Genomic DNA, 21,732 nt, shown 5'->3' with positions numbered 1-21,732 from the left:
TAAATAAGTAACTACAGTAGCTAAAACAACTTAAAACCATAACTTATACTTTTATTTATGATGGGTTGCTCACACATCATGCTGATCACTTCTTTAGAAAATATAATTAGGAAGTATTAAGCAGTTACCTTGCAGGATGTTGCCCTACTAAGAGAAAGGTCAGCAGAGTAGTTGAAAAATAAACTTATAGGTAGCAAGCAGCAGTGCAACTTTGTCAAGATTATTAACAGAATATTAGGCTCAGATACTCATAACATCACAGAACCACTGCTCAACTTGGTGTGACCTCAAAGCAAAATATGGGTGAAGGGAACTGAACTCTTTCCTTGCCCACCATTTATATACCTGTAACCTCTCCATACAAAGTGCCTCTCTGTCAGCCAGACTCCCTTCTGATATAGATGCCAGCTCTAAAAGAAGTGGGCTTGTGGAGAAGGCTGCAACAAGTTATTCAGGCTTGGGGCAACCAAGTCACAACTTCGCCATCAGTCTTACAGAAGTTTTGTGGGACTTTTAAAATAGATGCACAGGGTTTCTGAGTAGCATGAAGACTGAAATCCTAAATATTACTTAATGGAGTTAGGTGGAATCAGTGGGAATCACTTTCAGATAACTTACATGTTAGGCCCTTTATAATGGACCCTACAACTTTAATGTGGGTGAAGACATCAAGGGTGTTCAGATGTCCCTTCCATGGTTGTGGTGTAATGAGCTTTTTCCATGGAGCTATCGGGAACCATGAGGAGTTTTACGCATATCATTTCATTATCAATACAGCTGTCAGCTCTTGACTTGGACATTTTCAGTGGGAACTGTACAGTAGAAAGCTTGATAGAAGACATGTACTTCCACCGCTATGCTGCGAAATGCAAATTGACGCTTGCTGAGATTCTGTTGAAGAAAAATCCTTCAAAAATAGACTTGACAAACCTGATGCGTAGGTGGAAGTGTCTCCACATGACTGACACTGAAGTCTTGTAGAAAATCCGGTGATTTCTTGCAGGATACAGGGTCAAATTAGATGACAAGTCAATCAAGCTTTTTTAAAAAACAGAGGTGCTCATCTCTGTGGGGAAGGCATTTGTCCTAGCATGTGATTTTTGTCAATGCGTCTTGTGTTTAGCATGGCTTGTTATGTGACTTTTTCTTTAAAAGGCTGGATTAATTTGCAATTTTGATCATTGAGATGTATCTCTGTGGAACCTCTGCTTTGGAAAAATGGATAAATTGTAGGGAATATATGTTCCCCTTAGTGATGTGCACGGTGCTTGCAAGAACCTCCATCTTTTCTTTAATAAAGAATAGACATACATTTATGAAACTGCTGTACTGAAGTTAACAAGGAAACCTGGGCAGAAGCTCTGTGGGCACAGTGGAATGCCTGCAGGTCTCTGAAATGGAGCAGGGGTGTCAGCTTATAAGAAGTGTTACTTTGGCACAGACAGCAATGATATATATGACAGAATTGTTAATACACTCAGTTTAAGCTTCATGTAGCAGCTTGTACAAGCTTGGTCCTATACCTATCTGCTGAATGTGTTGACAATGTGTATATTTGGCTTGTGCCATTGATATTTGTGTGTGTGTTGTATGTGTGTGTATGTGTGTATTAAAATAAGCACTCTTGGGCAACTTTAGCAAAGCCACATTGTGTCTATACACCTCTGAGGGAATTTGTGGATTAATTTTAAGTTACATCTGACATATGCAAGGATTACCCCTTGAGGTCTGAGGTCCTGTTTCTGGCTATCTTCAATATTATATGAAGCAGGGCCAATGATTAAGTGCAATGAGGTGAAGTTTTGATAGTTTAGTTTATTAGGTGACCATGGCAATTAAGTTTTGTGTTGCCATTGTGTGGAATAGTGATAAATTATTTTAACAGATCAGTCAATAATGTTGTGACATGACACTAGGACATGTGCATTGACTCTTGGACACCACCACTGGGGAAGGGAGAAGGAACAAAGGCACTGTTTACTACAGTTAAATGGGATTTTCCAGGGCATGCTAGAGGCAGGATATATAGCTGTGGCAAAGGCTGAGTAGGGCATTCTCTCTAAAATCTCAGGAGGGCACAAAGACACATACACTCCCATTCTCCATAAGCTGTCTATTGGAGCACGTACTTTTGTTGTCATTTGTGGGCTCACAAATCCCTCTTAACTCTTGTCCTTATATTTAAAAAAATGATATTTTACTAAGATGTGGGGGGAGATTTTTCCTGATATTACAGATCAAGAGATGAGGGGAAAACCTTACCACATCACCTGTTTTCACAGAGGTCTCCTTTGACTTCATCTTGCCTGATCATGGTCACCAGACCACATTGTGCAGAAGCTGCGGGACAATATAAACACAAACCCTCCCAGTACGTCACTGTCTTGCTGTTTCCTTGCAAGACATGGCACATTTCCATTTTCTTTTTTTCACAGTGGGTTGTATTTAGCATTTTTGCCTTTCATAATAATGATTACATGCTGTAGAGTTAGTTCTGACCTGTGGTAATTCTTTCCAGAGTTTTCTAGGTAGAGAAGTGGTTTAAAATCCCCTTCTTCTGGGGGCGTCCTGGGACTGTGCAGCTTGCCCAAAGCTACACAGGCTGGCTCTACTTCTGGGTTGCACAGTGGATAATTAAATTCCCAACATTTGACTCTGTGGTCAGATACCTAAACCCAATCTCCATGCAGCTCTTCTCTTTTCTTAGTGGAAGAATAAGTTTTGACCTCTGATCCAAAGCTCTGAGGCCTTACATTTGTAGTGAATCGGATCTCCCTTTGTAGTTGTTCTTGAAAATGGCAGAATTTTGTTCATGGTCAGGCTTGTTACAGCTATTCAATCTTTTGCTTTTGTAGCTCTCAGATCAAACCAGACACCACTGTAGCAGTTCAAAATCCTTTCACATTTATGTATTAATTTCCCCTGCCATGCAGAGGGACTATATTTAAATACCCACCTATGATGGCTGTATTTTAAGTTTCCCTATCCGTCTATATTTATTTGATGAGAAAGATCATAACTTGGTTCTTCTGAGTAGTTAAAATAACATTTTATGATTTGTTTTACAAGCAATTTTATAGAGTATCAAGAGTAACATTGGCCTCTCTCCCCTAAAAAAGTATCTAAACTCTTTATAAAACTGAAAATCAGCCTTCCATTTCAGAAGAGTTTTAACCTGATTTTTATTAGAAGAAATAAGCCTGTCTGATTTTTTTTTTGAAAGACTTTGTCTTCACTTGTTTGCAGAACTATAACTAGAGTAATAATTTTGCTGTTATCTGTCTCCTCTGATTACTCAGGTACAAATATGTTTCTGGTGAGGCTGCAGAAGTCTTGATGTAATGACTTTATGAAGAGAGTGAGCTAAAGCATATTACAGTAAATAAGGGTGTTTTCACCAGCCATAGAATAGCAAATAATTCATTTACGTATCGAAGGATTTTTTTTAAAAAATTACACACCTGTTCCTGCTTCCTTTTGCTTATAGTAATTTATTATTTTAGATGAAATATACCAAGATTCCATATCATGGAGCTTAATATAGTGATGTACTTGTATGTCAGCCTATTCTAATTATTGTTTAGATTGAGATATCTGGCATCATAAACAGAATCCATCAGCAAAAATCTTTTTTTGAGAGGGCACATGCCCACGCTGACAGAGGGCCTGGAGGAGGTTACATTTCCCCCCACTCTCACCAAAATGTGTTAAAATATGGAGGCTGCTGATTACTGCAAAAAAAGAGTCATGTTAAATGGCTGTTTTGAAGGCCAATAGTTTCTGGTTCTTTTTTATTTCATGAGAGGTTGTCAATTATCTTTACTACTAATGGTAATATTAGACTTCCCCAGTCATCTTGGTCATTGTATGTAGTGGACTGGGGGATTCTGAGCTTCGTAGTCCAAAAAGTAGCTTTTCAAAACTCTAGTTTTCACCCTTTGTGAAAACTACCTGGGAGGAGGGCGCAGGGATTTTAAAATAGTATTTTGTGTTTCTTCCAGCGAGCCCCTTCCTTCTGTTCTAATCATCAGGAATTTTAAGAAACGCATTATCAGTCACAGTACCCAGACTTTAGAATTTCTCTGAGGGCATCTCCTGTAGACATTTATTAAAGGCCTCTAGGCAGGCACTACCCTTTCTGTTTAAATAGGCATTTGGCATACTGTATTTTTGGTCAGATTTCTATTTTCCTGTTGTCTGTTTCAAGTTATATTTTCAGTTATTTTTCCCTTATGATAACTGGCTCTTATCTGATTTTTTAGATGCTCATCTTGTAATATTGCTCATTTGTTCATATGAATTTATTTATTTTTTAAATCGTGGATTTTCCTGTTCATGGCCTTGGACACGCAGGCTATAAGTACGGCATATCTTTGTTTTGGCCAAATCCTTTAAATAGGATCTAATTTCATAATTTTACTATAAAGAAGGTAGATTTTTTTTCTCCAGGTTCACTTTTTGGGGTGGTGGGATGAGTAACACATTTGAGAGCTTCACTGCCACCTTCACATCAAGTCTGGAGACCTGGGGAAATACACTACATATGTAGATTAGGTTTCCACTCACTCTTGAAATGTGTGATGGAATCACCATCTTTTACATGGGATGCTTCTGCTGGCAGGCGTCTTCTTTAGGCAGTAGTAGTGAGAAAACTCAGTACAACTTATTGCTCTGTGGACATATTGCTTGGTTAGCAAAAATATAAATAATATGTAAAGGCTGCTGCATATTCTTAGCCATTCTGAGTTGGGCAGAAGATTCAACTGGGAATGGTACTGTATAAGCAGTACACTTTGCTTTTTTTGCTTTGGTGTATTTAGCAATGGTGTAGGGCTCATAGAATAGTTCTTACTATTCAGTTAACTCTCTGATCGACAGTATCCTTTCCTTCAGGTTCTTAGAGGTCTTCTTAATTTACTGCCATTCAGCCAACCAGTGGCTGACAATAGAGAAGTACATGACGGGAGAGTTCCGCAAGTACAATAACAACAACGGAGATGAGATCACACCCCATAATTTGCTGGAAGAAACTATGCTGGCTTTTTCTCACTGGACCTATGAGTATACCCGGGGAGAGCTCCTTGTACTGGATTTGCAAGGTGAGTGGTGCCACACAATGAAATCCGGGGATGCCTATAAAGTCCTTGTGTGCTGTTTGCATAAACAGAGGCTAGATACAGCTGTATTTTCTTCATGCCTTGAAAATCGTAGTGTTTGCCATAGAACAAAATGGATAGGGCAGAACAACTGTACAGCCGAATTCTTGAAGAGATACATGCCATTTTTGGGCTCTGACCTTGAAGTGCCACCTTTTGTACAGAGACCTAGACAGTTGCATACTTCTGGCTGTTGCCATTCACCTGCTTGGTTTCAAGCTCTCCTCTTCTCTTGAACCATGCTGATCTTTGGTTACAGCAAAGATTAAAGTTCCAAATTATGCAGTAATGGAAGACCTGGGGGAAACCAGATGTGGCAGATGTTTACAGTATGCTGTACACTTCCTTTAGGCCCCAGGCAATTGTCAATGCTAATAAATAATTGTTCTTCTATTGCAAGCTGCACATAGAACTGCAACTGCCTTTTTGAAACAAGCAGAGATATTATGGACTTAGAAAATACCCTTTCTGCATTTTCCCGTATACAGCAGTGTGTGTGTCATAAGTACCATGAAAGGAAAAGATCAATTTCACCTGAGCAGCTATTTGAAGGAAAATAAATCATAATTAATACTAAAAAAACAGATATTTAAAATGTGATCCTGTACATTTCCACACAAGAATCTAATAGATTTAGACATATCTCAAGCAAAGGTGAACTGAAAATGCTTCCTCATTTTAAAGGAATCCATTCATAGGCTGCAGTTGATGTTCTCAAGAGTGGGAGGAATTTTTCAAAATTTCCAGGAAGTTCAGGGATACCAGGGAAGCAGCAGTTGGGCTCTTCCCCTCTCCAAAGTCTTGAACTAGAGGTGAGGTGAATTCGCAAATTACTGCATTGATTCTAACCATGAATGAGAGATAAGCCATAACACTTCATTAGCTACAGCTGTATGTTTTGATGTGATGTGAGGCAAGCTAGAGGCACCTAGACAACAAAAACTGTGCTTCTTAAAACAAGGGTCAAACTAGACAGTACACTTATTTATGTATTTATGTATTCATTTATTTTCATTTTAGGCTGCCTTTCTTACAATAAGGGAATAAATCAGCTTGCAAATGGTGAAAAAACAAAACAAAACAATAAATTAGCACATTTTGGAAGACGTGTTCTCCCAAGTGGTGAAAGACAGCTGCCACAGCAATGTGATTTTCCCTTTCTACTGTATGTACCTTGCATTTACAGTGCCTCTTTTTATGATTGGTCAAGCTAAACAGAGGCTTAATTTGCAAGTCTGATTGCCAAGGTACATATTGCTATAGATATCACATAGTGGAAGGAAAAAGAGGATAATAACACATTCCTCTTAAGATTTAGTTTGACTCTTAATTATTCAATTGCCACAAGTGGCAGTGGACCTAAAAATGTAATCAGTGGTAGGGCTGGCTATGTCATCTTCTCTAGCATGACTGAAATAGCAGTGTACCCAGATGTGAATATCTTTCCAGAAACGTATGTAGGTGGTGGGGAAGGTGTTGTATCTTGTCGGTGACTTATGGTTGTATCTCTTTTGCTGTTAGTGTGAAGAGAACAATTAATATTAAAAGCAAAGATATTTACTTGAGGAAAAAAAAAGGTAGTGCCAAACCTCCTTTCCGGGTAAGCCACAACCTGCCATACTAGCACTGAAAGATCATGTGCTCTAAAGGGAAACTGTTGCAAGGGGAAGAAATAAGCATTTCCATGAAGTTGTGATCTGACCCTGAGTGTGGTGATGCATTCAAACATTTCCTTTCCTAACCATTGGATGTAAAAGGATGTGGAGGCCATAGGGTTGGTTTTTTTTTTTTTGACATAAGAGTTAGACACATAATGTACAGTCAGAGGGGAAAAATGCAAGCTAGCTGAAGTGGAGCTGGAGAAACTGAGAAAAAAAGTTAGACAGGTTATCTGTGTATCTATTTATTAAGAACTTAAAATGGCAGGCTGTGTCATGTTACATAATTTATATATGGGTTAGTGTGCACTCCGGGCTCTACATGGGCAAGGGGGGGGGCTCAGACAGGCTTTGAGGAATCCACATATAAGCTATTCAGTTGTGGTTCAACAAAACTCATTTTTAATTTCTTTTGCCATGAGCAATTTAGCAGCCCTCCTCTGTGCCCCTGGCTACCCCAAAATTGCTAGTGGTTCATCATCCCTGGGTTTCCCACACTCCCTGTTTCAACTGACAGTTCTCAGTGGAGCCCTAGATTTGTTGCTCCAAGTTAGAATGTTGTTAGAATGTTGGAGTTGCCAAGCCTGTCTCTACCAACTTCACCGCCTCTTCTGAACTGGAGTGGGCCAGTTCTCCTCCAGGGCAAGGATCTCCCTGGGGAGTGTCTTCAGGGCATTTTACAACAACACAGGATCCTCCCTTCTCACTCCTCCTCCACAGCTTCATTGTTTCCTGTCCTTGCTGTTCCCCAGGGCATTGGGGGTTCACTGACAAGTGCAGTGGGAGGTATGGGTGTGAGTCTGCCTTGGACAGCCTTGCTGACTCTGTCTCAGTTAGGAAGTGCTTGGTCTCCATACTTAAATAAGACTGTCCAAATCATATCAAACACCTTCAGTTTGCAGGCCCTGTTGACTGCAACTACTCAGCCCAAAGCATTGTATTTGGCTTTCTTGGGGGTGGGCAGGGTGAATGGGTTCTGACAGGGCATTTGGAAAATCTACTTTTTAAAACTGTGATGGAGACTTCAAAGTGGACATGTTGGAAAATCTACTTTTTAAAACTGTGATGGAGACTTCAAAGTGGACATGTGGATCTTGTGTTTATGCCTCTAATATTCCATTCTTGGGGAAAGTGCTAGTGTGTGTTGTGGCTTCTTAACTCCTGGGGTTCCTGGATTATCTAGATTATTTAGATCAGGGATCTCCAAACTATGACTTGTGGGCCACATCCTGCCCACCTTGCCATTTAATCTGGCCTGTTCCCTTCAGCCTGTGTGTCTGTCGGCCCAGCCGGGCATCTCGGTGTGTGTGTGTGCATCCATTTGGGTGGGGGTGTGGGCAGCCGGGCAGCCATGTGTATGCACGTTCCTTTGACCCTCAAACATGTGGAAAATATTCAATGTGTCCCTCACACTCAAAAGTTTAGAGACCCCTGATCCAGATCCATTTCAGTCTGACTTCAGGCCTGGTTATGGAATGGAGATTGCTCTGGTCATTTTGGTGGTTGGTCTACTCCTAGAACTGGATAAAGGGAATGTGTCCTTATTGGTTCTGCGGATTCCCATACCATCAACCATGGTACCCTCCTGATTCATCTCTCTGTGATGGGACCTGAAGGCACTGTTTTACAGTGGATCTGATCCTTCCTGGATGAGATAATTCAGAAGGTGGTGCTGGGGACTACTGTTTGACACCCTGGCTGCTGGCTTGTGCTCCTCCTCCCTCCGAGTTCTGTTTTGTCTCCTATGTTATTTAACTTCTGTTGTACCTTGCTGCATTGAATGTACTGTATTTTTGGTGTTGCTTTTATTTTCTGGTATGTTATTTGTATGACAAATTAAGGTTTATAAATATTTTGCCGCCATCTTTCAATAAAAGGAAACCACAAGGCTCATGTTAACAACGTGGTACAAACAGCACAAAAATCTAGCCTTGCTATACTAAAATTCTTCTATACAAAGGGAGGTCAGTACATTCCAGCTGCACTAAGATTGTTTCAGGCCAAATCCCTTAGTCAGCTCTTGTATGGGGCACAATTGGGCCCCTATTCTTCATTTATCCAGTTAGTAGTACTTCAATCTAAATTCGTGAGGGCTATCTTACAAGTTCCAAGAGGGGTATCCAATGCGGCCCTTCGGCTTGAAGTGGGCTACCTGAAGGTTGAAGCCAGAGCTTGGCTGGCTATTTTTAGCTTTTGGCCTTTCAACCAATTGGACTGACTTCACTGGTATTACAGGATAACCATCAGTCACCTTGGAAGAGAGCAATATACCATAAAATCAACAGATACCCCTGTTTTTATTATTACCCCTGTTGTTGTTGTTGTTGTTGTTATTATTATTATTAGGGAGAAAGGTGAAGTAAGAATAAATAAATAAGTTGATCCATTTTGTTCAATATTAGTAGAGTGTGCACTACCGGGATATATTCTATGATTGCAATTTTTAACTATGGCAATTAAATATAGTACCCATCCTGATGTATTTTCTGGTGTACACGTGGATCCACAAAACACATAGAATTTAAATGCTAATGTCATTTGCCCTTCTATTAAAAGGAGAAAGGAAGATTCAGCTTTAAAAAATGAGATGAGCATGTGCCAAAGGCTAATAAATTGTATAGTTCTAATGTGTTTTTTTTATTTACTGTTTTCAAAAGCAAAAGATAAGATAACCATAAAATAATTGTGAATGTTACAATTTCACAAATGGCAGAAAGACAATTGCCTTCTAATACCCTTTCAAAATTTGACTTCTACAGGTGTTGGAGAGAACCTTACAGATCCATCTGTTATTAAACCTGAAGACAAGCAGTAAGTACCTAGTGTCCCTTTATCATGGAAAATGTGACATGTTTTCATGTGATTGAAGTAATATGCAATTTTAACTGGGATGCATATATACATATTTGTATAGCTGCTGACAAGGGTGCTCTTTATGTTTTGATTATCATTCAGTTTCCCATTTGTTTTGAAGTTTGTTTGTTTGGTTTATTTCATTTCATTTCATTTTTTGGCCGATTAGCATACTGCAATGTGTTGCACTTCCAGTTAGGTTTAAAGGCCATGGAAGGAAATTTGTATGTTTCTAAATGCAGATATTTACCTGTTGAAAAGCTGTGGTTACAGGGTGTGGGAGGGGAGTAAGGAAACAATGTATTCTTTACCTCTGTTGACTGAGTAGACTTATTTGTTTCTGAATACAGCTTAAGATCCTGAATTTAATATGCAGTCATTTGAGTTTGGTTCTCCATCCACTATTGCAATGGTGGCTGAACTTCTGAGAGATTATGCTCAGAATTCCATGTTCATGCTTACTATTTTGGTATCTTTTCTTATCACCTCCATCCCTTCTTCTCTCCACAATGTTTTAAAAGTGTAGCTTACATTGTATATAAATAATAATTATCTAGCAGGAAAGTTCTACATAAGGACTTAAGCAATTGTTCAAAGCATCTGTTAGGAAAAGCATTTGGGTAATTACACTTGAGTAAATCTGTGGAGAGGAGCAATCATGTTAATCCCAGCTGCTGCTAAAGCTTCAGGCAGAGACAGTGGATTCCTCAAACTGTAAACACAATGGGCAAAAACTTGTAGTGCAGTGACACAAGATGAGTAACTTTTCGGAGTGAATTGGTGTACATTAAGAAACATCTGTGGACATTATCTGTTGCATGCTGAGTTGTACAACAGATAATGTTTATGAAGATACATGTGCTGCACAACAAGATATAAATTAATATTTATGAAAGTTTACAAAGGTCTTCTGAGCATACAGCAGTGGCTCCAAAAGTTAGTAGTAGTAGTAGTAGTAGTAGTAGTAGTAGTAGTAACAACAACAACAACAACAACAACAACAACAACAACAACAACAACAACAACAACAACAACAACAACAATAATAATAATAATAATAATAATAATAATAATAATAATAATAATAATAATAATAATAATAATAATAATAATAATAATAATAAAAGTAGAGGTGTGAGATTAAATTAGATGTTGGACTGCATTAGAGTTTTCTATAATCCAAGAATGTCTGGTTGATACTTCTGTAACCTTGGGCCAGTGGTTTCCAACCTTGGGTAACCCAAGTGTTCTTGGACTGCAATTCCCAGAAGCCTTCCCCACCAGCTGTGCTGGCTAGGTCTTCTGGGAGTTGTAGTCCAAGAATACCTGGGTTACCCAAGATTGGGAACCACTGGCTTAGAACATCTAGAATCCATACTTGAGAACTATTGGTGTACAAGAACAAGTTTACTGTCCATCATCATCATCATCATCATCATCATCATCATCATCATCATCATCATCATCATCATCATCATCTACTGATTCTTCACAGAAGCCTCTGTGCTGCGAGGTCAGAAGACCAGCAGTTGTAAGGTCGAATCCACGTGACGGAGTGAGCTCCCGTCGCTTGTCCCAGCTCCTGCCAACCTAGCAGTTCAAAAGCATGTAAATACAAGTAGATAAATAGGTACCACCTTGGTGGGAAGGTAATGGCATTCTGTGTGTAGTCATGCTGGCCACATGACCATGGAAACTGCCTTCGGACAAACGCTGGCTCTACGGCTTGGAAACAGGGATGAGCACTGCCCTCCTAGAGTCAGACACGATTGGACTAAATGTCAAGGAGAACCTTTATCTTTACCTTACTGATCCTTCACACAGCTTTGATCAGAGGTGCCACAACTTCAGTGTCGTTAAATCAGGGATGCACATTTTGCTTCCCTTTAAACTGTATTTGGTGTTGACTGGGAGTTGCAAACTCATTCATATAGTCTCTTCCTCCTGCACCCATATGAAGATATACGTATCTCAGGACACCCACAGAATTCCCTTCTCACCCCATTAGCAGACTCCCATCTCTCAGAAATCTCAATTGGGATCACTTTTATGAGCAGCATATCAGGTCACCAGACCATAGTTGTTCAATAGGCTTTGATGGAGAATGAGGGTTGGATCTCTCCATTAAAGCCTGTTGAAAAATCTAGAGTTTTTCCCCTTCCCTGTCCTCTACAGTTACAGCTAAGTTTTCTAAATAAGTGCGTTCTGAGAATCATGCTTGCTTACAAAAATATTCCAACAAAAGATAATAATTTAAGAAACAAATTCCTTCAATATAAAAATAAAATGCAATACCTTTTTGTACATCTTTTTCTTTAGTGTTTACTATCCTGGTTAAATTTTCAAGACCAAATTGAGTCAGTAGCACTAAAATTAGCAATTGTTGATCTGAGAAATTTGCATTTAAAATCTGTTACCAATTATGCAACATCAGCAGTGATGCTACCTGCCTGGCAGTTTATCTCTCCATTGTAAATAGAATAGAATGTGCTTTCACAAATGCTTCCTTTGTTAGCAGGATTGCTTTCTCCCAGAGGGTGTCAGGTTGTAGAGATCTGTTCAATGGGGATGTAGATAAATACAGTCTACTCTTTACTGGGACTCTTTTGATTTTGAATCTTTTGTAGAATCTAGATTCTGGCAACACTGTGAAATCTCCAGCAGGATTAATTTCTACTCAGGTGGTAATTGTCTGCACAGTGTGTGCATTCTCAAATCAAATAGACAGGGAATATTTTTGTTTGCTCTGATAGTTATCACAAAACATTTCAATCAGAGAAACCTTTTGCTGTTGAGTTTCTGCCAATTTCTATTGTACGTGTATATGTAGGCCTTTTTTATTCAGCCCTATTCCTAATAATAATAGTACGCAGTCCAGGCTACACACAAGTGCATATTGCAGGTAGATAGCTCTTGATAATACAGTGGTGCCTCGCTTAACAAGCGCACCGTATAACGACGAATCCACATAGCGATCCCGTTTTCGGGATCGCTAATGCGGAGGCATAGCGTCGGCCCCAATGGGCAAAACTCACATTGTGAAGATCGGTAAGCATTTCGCTTACGGATCTTCGCTTTGCGATGCCCGCAGATCAGCTGTTCGGCGGTTTCAAAATGGCCGCCAGATGCCCAAAATGGCTGCGTGCAGAGTTTTCGCACCCTCCCCTCGCTTACCGAGGGCACAAAAATGGCTCCCGGCCCCTGAAAACTTCGCTAAACAGTAAGTTTTGTGTCCATTTCCAATGGGCTTCCCTGTTCCGTTTAGCAAAGTTTTCACATAGCGAAGGTTAATCTGGAACGGATTAACCTCGCTATGCGGGGCACCACTGTATTAATTGACACCCCATGATAGAGTGCTTTAGATTTCAGTTTAAGTTCAGGAATGACACGAGTACTAAAACAGAGTGTGTGGAATATGCTGCAGGTCATCCTTATGGTACTACTAGTAGAAGTACAGTGTCAGCAACAAAGGATGGGTCACGAACTTTTTCACATCTCAGAAACACGAGCACATTTATCAAATGTATAACACAGTTAGTCTTGATGCCCATACTTTGCACTTTGCTTTTGTATACTTTCCAAGTAGTTAATCACTCTTTGGAAAGTTAGTAAGATTTTCCAAGCACTTAATCACGACTGGGTTGGTATATTGATGCATTGGCTAAATTTTGCAGCAGAATTGATTTTTTTTATACTGAATCGGAAAGAAAGTACTATATACATTTATAAAATAAACTGTAAGGGCCAGGGCGTTGTTGCTATTGTTGTCATTGTCACTGTTTCTTGTTATCATTGTTTCTCAATTAGGATTGGCGGCAGATAGATGCAGGTGACATGTCAAAACATAGACTACATATTTATATGAACTCTGTCATCTCTTACAGATCTAGAAGGATGGCTTTTGGCCCAGCAAACCTTGGGAAGGAAGCAATCAAAAACTTCATTTCAAAGCATCGCTGTAACTCTTGCTGCAGGAAATTCAGACTTCCCGGTATGCAGTAGAAATGCCCTGCAGGTTCCTGAGCAAACCTGTCCTGAGAGGAGCTAAACCATGAATCTATAATACATTGTGCTTGCTGCATTGCTGAAATTCTAACCTCTACACATTATTTATTTTATTTGACTATATTTTATTTATATCCTGATCTTCTACTAAACATAGTGCTGGGATAACTATAAAGAATAACAAAATACAGATATAGGTATAGAACTGTAAACACAGACACAGACGCACAGACACACAGACACCCCCCCCCCCAGAAAATCAATAGCAATTTTTATTTTTATTTTTATAAATTAAATTTCATTTATTTTTTAAAAAAGAGAAACAGGCAGCACCCATCCACTAAAACCAGCACGCAGGTGGGTGGGTGGAAGCTTTAGAAGCAAAATCTGGTGAGAATAAAAATGTATTTGCCTGCCAATAGAAGTACAACAGTGATGGATCTAGTCGGGTCCCCTTTGCTTGTCTTCCTAGTTCCTGGATCTTATGATACCAAAACTGGATTTTCTGAGGGTCTTGTGGATTCTGCTGAGAAGCGATATGTTAATATAGATGCAAAACTACATTGCAGTGATCAGCTGTAGGTTACCCTTCTTGGTTTGGCATTCTTTTTTCAGATATCATAGCAGGCATTTAATTATTTTCTTTCTTCATACAGAAACCTTGGCTTGAACTAGGTGATATAATTAACTTATTATACAGCAGAGCTTCCATTAAGAGGGACGTTAAGAGGGACGTTAAGGACTTCTGCCCCATCTTGTGACCTCGAACAGCTTCCATGATGAAAGGGATTCCATGGGAGGCCCTGGACATTTTTTTTTTTTTTTTTTTTGGAGGGGAATCAGAAATTTTCTGTTTCCAAAAATCCCTATAGCTGATAACATTGTCAGCCTTATGCAGCGTAGGTTTATGGAACAGGATGCCAGCCAATATATTTTTGTTAGGTATCCCTGTAATTGTGTAACGCACTTCTCCATCCTATGGGCTGATTATTGTCTTTCCTTATCCTTGCAAGCTGTGTCTCAGTTTTTACTTGTTTCCTCCATAGATTTGAAAAGAAATGACTACACACCTGGAAGGCTGAATTTGTCTTTTGATGCTGGAACTGAAACAGTGGTGACAGCAGGAGATGAAGCTGCTAACAGTTGTAATGATGAGCATGTGGAGTATTGTAGTCGACTGTGATCCAGGGGGTTGGCAAGCAGGAACTAACCACCTGAGTTCTTGAATATTTGTACCCAATATTGAGTTTGTCTGCAGAGACAAACATTTTGCCTTGTAAAAGGAAATGAAAGCTATTTATAACATGCGTATGAAGAGTCCGAACAGATTTCCAATGGAAAAGGAACCTCTTTAGTTACTGCTATCAGTGCATTTTAGCTTGTATTGATTTTTCCTGAGATTATCCATGAAAGTCACTGGGATCATTGGGAGTGATGCCATTTATTCATATTTTATCAAAGTTGCTGATGAAGTTACTGATGGTAAAAGAGAATAATGACAATGGAACAAGCAGATGATTTTTTAAAAACTTCTGTCTTTCTCCTCTCCTCTCCTCCTGGATGGGCAGACACTGCCAATCCAACATTGTCATGGAGCCACAGCAAAAACTGTGCTGGTTCCATTCACTTTCTAACCCCACACACACCTCCCCCCTACTACAGCTTTTGTCTTATGCCTGAAACAAAGGAACTGCAAAATGATCAGTGATCTTATTTCCCATAATGCCTGCTCAGTCACAAATTCTGTATCTGCTTTACAAAGCATGCTGAGAAATTCTCAGGTACAATGCCATTTTCCTGAAAGAAATGTATTTTTCTTTGAACTGAGGCAACATTTATAAGGTATTTCTGCCGGTCAGTGCAGGAGCCTTACCAGAGATGCTGTACCCCCTTTCTTGTATACTGTACTTCGTCTCTTTGGGAATGGCACAAAATACAGATGACAGTGGAGCTGGAAAGGGACAGATAGAAATGAGAAAATAAGTATCTTTGTCCATTTAGCATTTATATATATTTATACATTGGTTCGATAACACGTTCTTCAGGTGATTTCACTGGTAGCCTGAAGAGAAACAGCACAAGAGAAGGCTAAAGAAAAGTCATTGCCAGGCATTAACAATGGTAATGTTGTGTCATTAAAACACTAATCAGGTAGTATAGAACCTGGGTTTGTCAATTGCTCTATGGCACATGGGAGTCCTCCTCTTCTCTGTTCCTTTTTTCATGTGGTCAGTGATGAGTCTGAAGAGGAGAGGCTTATGCTGGTGTTTACGCACAACATGCCAACAAGAACCCAGCTTTTCCCCTTCAAATGATTTGACAGTGTTTCCTTGTAGTCAAATTCATCAGTGATCAGAACTACTGTGTCTTCAGTCATTGTGCAGAAGGGAGAATGTCTTGGCAAATGTATTTTCTTATTTTATGGTTGTGGACAAGTTTGCTTCTGCTGAAATCCTTACTGTGATGTAACTACTTTCCAACTTGTTTGTTCTTGGATTAATGACACTTCAGTCAGGATTGGATGTAGGCGAATCATACTAATGGGCAGCTGGTTGGCCCCTATATCTAGTATGGGAGTGACAAGAGCTAAAAGAAGATCTGTTTCTGTCGTTAAAAGTTTTTTGAGGAGAAGCAGTGATGACAGTTTAAGTTACTTCAGGAGTTACAAGTTTTGCCCACTTGTGTGCTTGCTATTTTATCCTGGTAGTACCAGTTTAACCTGGGTATTCGTAAATAAATATATTATTTACAAATATATTACATGATTCCAATTCTTTTTTCTGTAAAGATAATCATTCTAAACTTCCCCTCAGTTGGGAAAGGTTGGACATACAATCCAGAAAATTGCAACATCCCTGTCCAGGGTTTAATACGGCATCTTACTATACACATAGTGTGCTTTATGGGTAGAGTGACAAGAGGTAGGAGAGCTGCGTTCAAACCCCCATAGACCATTGGAAACTCACTGGTCTGGCACCAGTAGAACCACTCTTTAAATATCTCACATAGATTGAAGACCCTGTTTGGGTCTCCATAAGATAGATGCAGCTTGAGAGCACATAACAAGAACAGTTATATACAGTGCTCATGAGGGATCTGTATAGTGAAGTCACCATTTTACAATCCACATTAATTCTATTTACAGTTCTTTGTGTTGTAATAAAGGTAATGTGTGGTGGGCATTACTATATCGTGAGCATCACACCCTACCTCTAATTCTATGGTTCCCTGACTGACACTAACTGACTCCTGGCTGTCAGTGCCTTTTATAGCAGGCTGACTTCCCATAGATACAATCTGATTGGTTAAATACATTCTGTGCAAATATCACATTCTTCTCTTAGCTAGCACATCATAAATATTCATATACACATAAACATACATTCTGTGTTGCATAATTATCAACAGAAAAGAGTAACAGATGTGAAGGGGAAGGTGGTAATCTATGTTATGGAATCATTTTGACATGTGAATTGTGATGTATTTTGCAAAATCACTTTTCAAACTTTTGATGTTCCTTACTCTAGACTGCCCATGTTATTTTTCTATAGAAAGGTTTTTGAGAAATGTAATAGACTGGGGCCAAAAATGGTAGGGACTTTACAAAAGCAGAAGATATCAAGAAGAGGTGGCAAGAATACACAGAGGAATTATACCAGAAAGATTTGGATATCCTGGACAACCCAGATAGTGTGGTTGCTGACCGTGAGCCAGACATTGAGAGTGAAGTCAAGGAGGCCTTAGAAAACATGGCTAACAACAAGGCCAGTGGAGGTGATGGCATTCCAGTTGAACTATTTAAAATCTTAAAAGATGATGCTGTTAAGCTGCTACATTCAATATGCCAGCAAATTTGGAAAACTCAACAGTGGCTAGAGGATTGGAAAAGATCAGTCTACATCCCAATCCCAAAGAAGGGCAGTGTCAAAGAATGCTCCCGTACAATTGCACTCATTTCACATGCTAGCAAGGTTATGCTCAAAATCCTACAAGGTAGGCTTCAGCAGTATGTGGACCGAGAACTCCCAGAAGTACAAGGTGGATTTTGAAGGGGCAGAGGAACTACAGACCAAATTGCTAACATGCGCTGGATTATGGAGAAAGCCAGAGAGTTCCAGAAAAACATCTACTTCTGCCTTATTGTCTACAGCAACCTATGGCAACACCTTAAAGAAATGGGAGTGCCTGACCACCTTATCTGTCTCCTGAGAAACCTATACATGGGACAGGAAGCAACAGTTAGAACAGGATATGGAACAACTGATTGGTTCAAAATTGGGAAAGGAGTACGACAAGGCTGTATATTGTATCCCTGCTTATTTAACTTATATGCAGAATACATCATGAGAAAGGCCTGATTGGAGGAATCCCAAGCTGGAATTAAGATTGCCAGAAGAAATATCAACAACCTCCAATATGCAGATGATACCACTCTGATGGCAGAAAGTGAAGAGGAATTAAAGAACCTCTTAATGAGGGTGAAAGAGGAGAGCGCAAAAAACGGTCTGAAGTTCAACATCAAAAAAACCAAGATTATGTCCACTGGTCCCATCACCTCCTGGCAAATAGAAGGGGAAGAGATGGAGACAGTGACAGATTTTACTTTCTTGGGCTCCATGATTACTGCAGATGGTGACAGCAGTCACCAAATTAAAAGACGCCTACTTCTTGGGAGGAAAGTGATGACAAACCTCGACAGCATCTTAAAAAGCAGCGACATCACCTTGCCAACAAAAGTCTGCATAGTCAAAGCTATGGTTTTTCCTGTAGTGATGTATGGAGGTGAGAGCTGGACCATAAAGAAAGCTGATCGCCGAAGAATTGATGCCTTTGAATTGTGGTGCTGGAGGAAGCTCTTGAGAGTACCCTGGACTGCAAGGAGAACAAACCTATCCATTCTAAAGGAAATCAACCATGAGTGCTCACTGGAAGGACAGATCCTGAAGCTGAGGCTCCAATCTCATGAGAAGAGAAGACTCCCTGGAAAAGACCCTGATGTTGGGAAAGTGTGAAGGCAAGAGGAGAAGGGGACGACAGAGGATGAGATGGTTGGACAGTGTCATCAAAGCTACCAACATGAATTTGACCCAGCTCCGGGAGGCAGTGGAAGACAGGAGGGCCTGGCGTGCTCTGGTCCATGGAGACACAAAGAGTCGGACATGACTAAACAACTAAGCAACAACAACATAAATGAGAAAGCAGTTTTACAGAGAACCATAAAATGATCAGCATAGGTGGGAACAGAGGAAGAAAGGATCAGCAGAGGTGGGATCAGAGGAAGGAACAAAAGAAGTGGGGGTTGTGGGCTCAGATACGATTTCTATTGCATCCATTACAAACTATAAACTCCCAAATCACTCTGTAGCCCCTGTGTGAGCATTGATTACAATTTAAAACACAATACAGACTCTGAATCAATAGCAAAAATGAATCATTCCAATCTGGTTTTCCATTATAGTCATATACTGGAAATACTCATATGTAGTAATTCCTGAGAGGGTGTGAACCTTACCTCCTTTTATTGAAAGCAGAGTGCATCGATGCTTGAATAGGCATTGAAGGGGAGAGGAACGAGCTTAGGGAAAGCAAGCTGATAAGATACGGTAACGAATAAAGGAGGAGGCCTGGCCAAGAAGGGGGAAAGTTTTGTTTCTTTCCCTGTAGACTGGGGAAGAAAAAATGTGCATTGTGTCAAATGAAATAAATGCTAATTTCCCTTAGAAATCTGTTCCTCCATGTTGCTTTTTTAAAAAAAATTAAAAGGGCAAAGGAAACAAATAGAAATTCACTCTGAGTCTTAACATGTTCATCATCATCATCATCATCACAACATCAACAACAAAAATTCTGTTTTAGAAAGAGCAAACTTCCTGTCACTGGTGACTACCAGTATTTTGTCATGTTCAAAATCCCCAATTGCCTGAAGGGCTTTAAAAATAGCAATTGTCCCACCACCCCACCCCACTGTCCTGGTTCTGTCTGAAATCCACTGCAGCTCCATCATTTACATTGACCACCATAGGGAAGGCAAGCCTCAAACAGTTCAGTATTTGAACAGTGTGTAAAAGTGGGACTTTTAAAAGAGTGACAGGGAGAGGGGGCTGCTCACTTGATGCTAACTGTGCTAACCTATTTTCTCTCATATGCAAATAAATTAAAGGTAAAGGTAAAGGTTCCCCTTGACAATTTTTGTCGTATTCGACTCTAGGGGGCGGTGCTCATCCCCGTTTCCAAGCCATAGAGCCAGCATTTTGTCCGAAGACAATCTTCTGTGGTCACATGGCCAGTGTGACTAGACACGGAACGCCGTTACTTTCCCACCGAGGTGGTCCGTATTTATCTACTTGCATTTGCATGCTTTCGAACCACTAGGTTGGCGGGAGCTGGGCCAAGCGACGGGAGCCCACTCCGTCGCGTGGATTCGATCTTACGACTGCTTGGTCTTCTGACCCTGCAGCACAGGCTTCTGCGGTTTATCCCGCAGCACCACCACGTCCCTTGCAAATAAATGAGGTTGTGTGGAAATGTGGTTCCCCTCACAGAAATTTTAAAAGTAAAATCCAAACAGGAACAACTAGAAAGAAAGCAGGTTTAGTAATCCAGGGTTTATATAGAATTGGGATTGGGGAATTGGAGACTGGGGCAATAATGAATAATTGTGATCCCTGTATTTTTTTTCTCCATGGAAAAGGTGGGGGAGGGGAGTTACCTGCTCCTCTTCCCCACCCCTTGTGCACCTGGATGATCTACCAACCTCATTTTACAGTCATAGTTACTGAAATCAATGGTGGTGGATTCTGCTTCTATGTGTTAAGTCAGAGTAGAGAATGTTATATGCAGGTTTTTTTTTTTAAAACCCTGTTTGTTGCCGTATCTGACATGGAGAAATGCCATGAAGGGAGAACCTGTATGTACATTAAGTCACTCCAGGTAATAACTGCTGTGTGAATAAGCTCCCTTTGCACCCCTGGATAAACCGCTTCCTGTGAAATTGCACATTTTGTAGCCACTTTGCTAAATTGGATGCAACTCAGCTTGCAGGCAAAGGAGTAGTGATGTAAGAGTAACTGTTTACATAAGTAGCCTTTTAGTCTTAATATATACTGCACAAATGAGGACCCTGTGGAGAATCTTAATTCATTTCCTACACTGAGTGACCATAATCACTAGAAATGTTAGCCATGTCAGCAGCTAACATTGCAGGAGTAAAAGAACATTAGTGTTTATATGCTGCAGTGAATTATGCAAGCCTTCTCATCATTATATAAAGCAACTAATTACCCCATGCTCTTTCATCATGTAACTCTCTGAGGCTGGAAGTATGCCTTCATCCCATGTTTTGATATTGAACCCACTCGTAGATTCACAGTTGTGACAGTGGAGAATATAAGTGAATCCACTAAGAATGCTACTGATGACAAAAAATGACTCTTTGTGGCACTGAGCGTGTGCTAAACATGGTTAGTAATATTATGATTTGCCGCTTAAAAAAAAATACTGATTTCTTTGGTACCATCACTATACGTGGGACTTTATAGAAAATCCAAAGCTGTTGCTATACACAAGATGAAAACAATTCTCTGAGTTTAAATTGAAAAGAAGGAAAGGCAAGGTAGCATAAAGTGGACATTTGAAATAACAACTAAAGAAGGATTTCAGTCTCATTTTTTTGTGTGTGATATTTGACAGCATGTTAAAATAAAATACAATTAAAAACATTGTAGCAGCATTGGTACTAGACAGTAAAAAGAAGTAGCATAGAAGCCAGCATAAACCCATTTTTCTTGCAAGGGTCAGGCAAGGGGCAATAGGAAATGGCGTAGTTTTGTATGTGATGGCATTCTAATAGCAGAATCCTGGAAGCTAGTAAAGTAGAAGATCATATGCTTTGCGGAAATATGTTCTCAAGTTCAGCCCACAACATATCCAGATACAGCTAGAAAATGCACTTCTGGAGCTCCCAAAGATCTCTTGCCAATAGAAAATGGCTTCTTCTCCATGGTCTCTGTGAGCGTGCACCAATGTGCAGAGCATCTCATAACTTTCTAGAAAGCCGTAGT

General features: G+C 39.9%; 1 protein-coding gene across 1 annotated transcript in view; it reads left to right on the top strand.

Moving 5' to 3' along the window:
- Positions 1–19,517, top strand: part of TRPM6 (transient receptor potential cation channel subfamily M member 6) — a 120,013-nt gene extending 100,496 nt beyond the window's left edge. The window contains exons 36-39 of the mRNA XM_072992227.2: positions 4,894–5,099; positions 9,574–9,625; positions 13,552–13,658; positions 14,719–19,517. Coding sequence (XP_072848328.2) covers positions 4,894–5,099; positions 9,574–9,625; positions 13,552–13,658; positions 14,719–14,855 — 502 coding nt within the window. The 3' untranslated portion in view covers positions 14,856–19,517. The remainder of the gene's footprint in view (positions 1–4,893; positions 5,100–9,573; positions 9,626–13,551; positions 13,659–14,718) is intronic.
- Positions 19,518–21,732: the final 2,215 nt, after the last annotated feature.

The sequence above is a fragment of the Pogona vitticeps genome, chromosome 2 (assembly GCF_051106095.1).
Source record: "Pogona vitticeps strain Pit_001003342236 chromosome 2, PviZW2.1, whole genome shotgun sequence".
Taxonomy (NCBI): Eukaryota; Metazoa; Chordata; class Lepidosauria; order Squamata; family Agamidae; genus Pogona; species Pogona vitticeps.
Note: the sequence above shows the minus strand (reverse complement) of the source record. Positions and strands in the feature narration are given on the sequence as shown.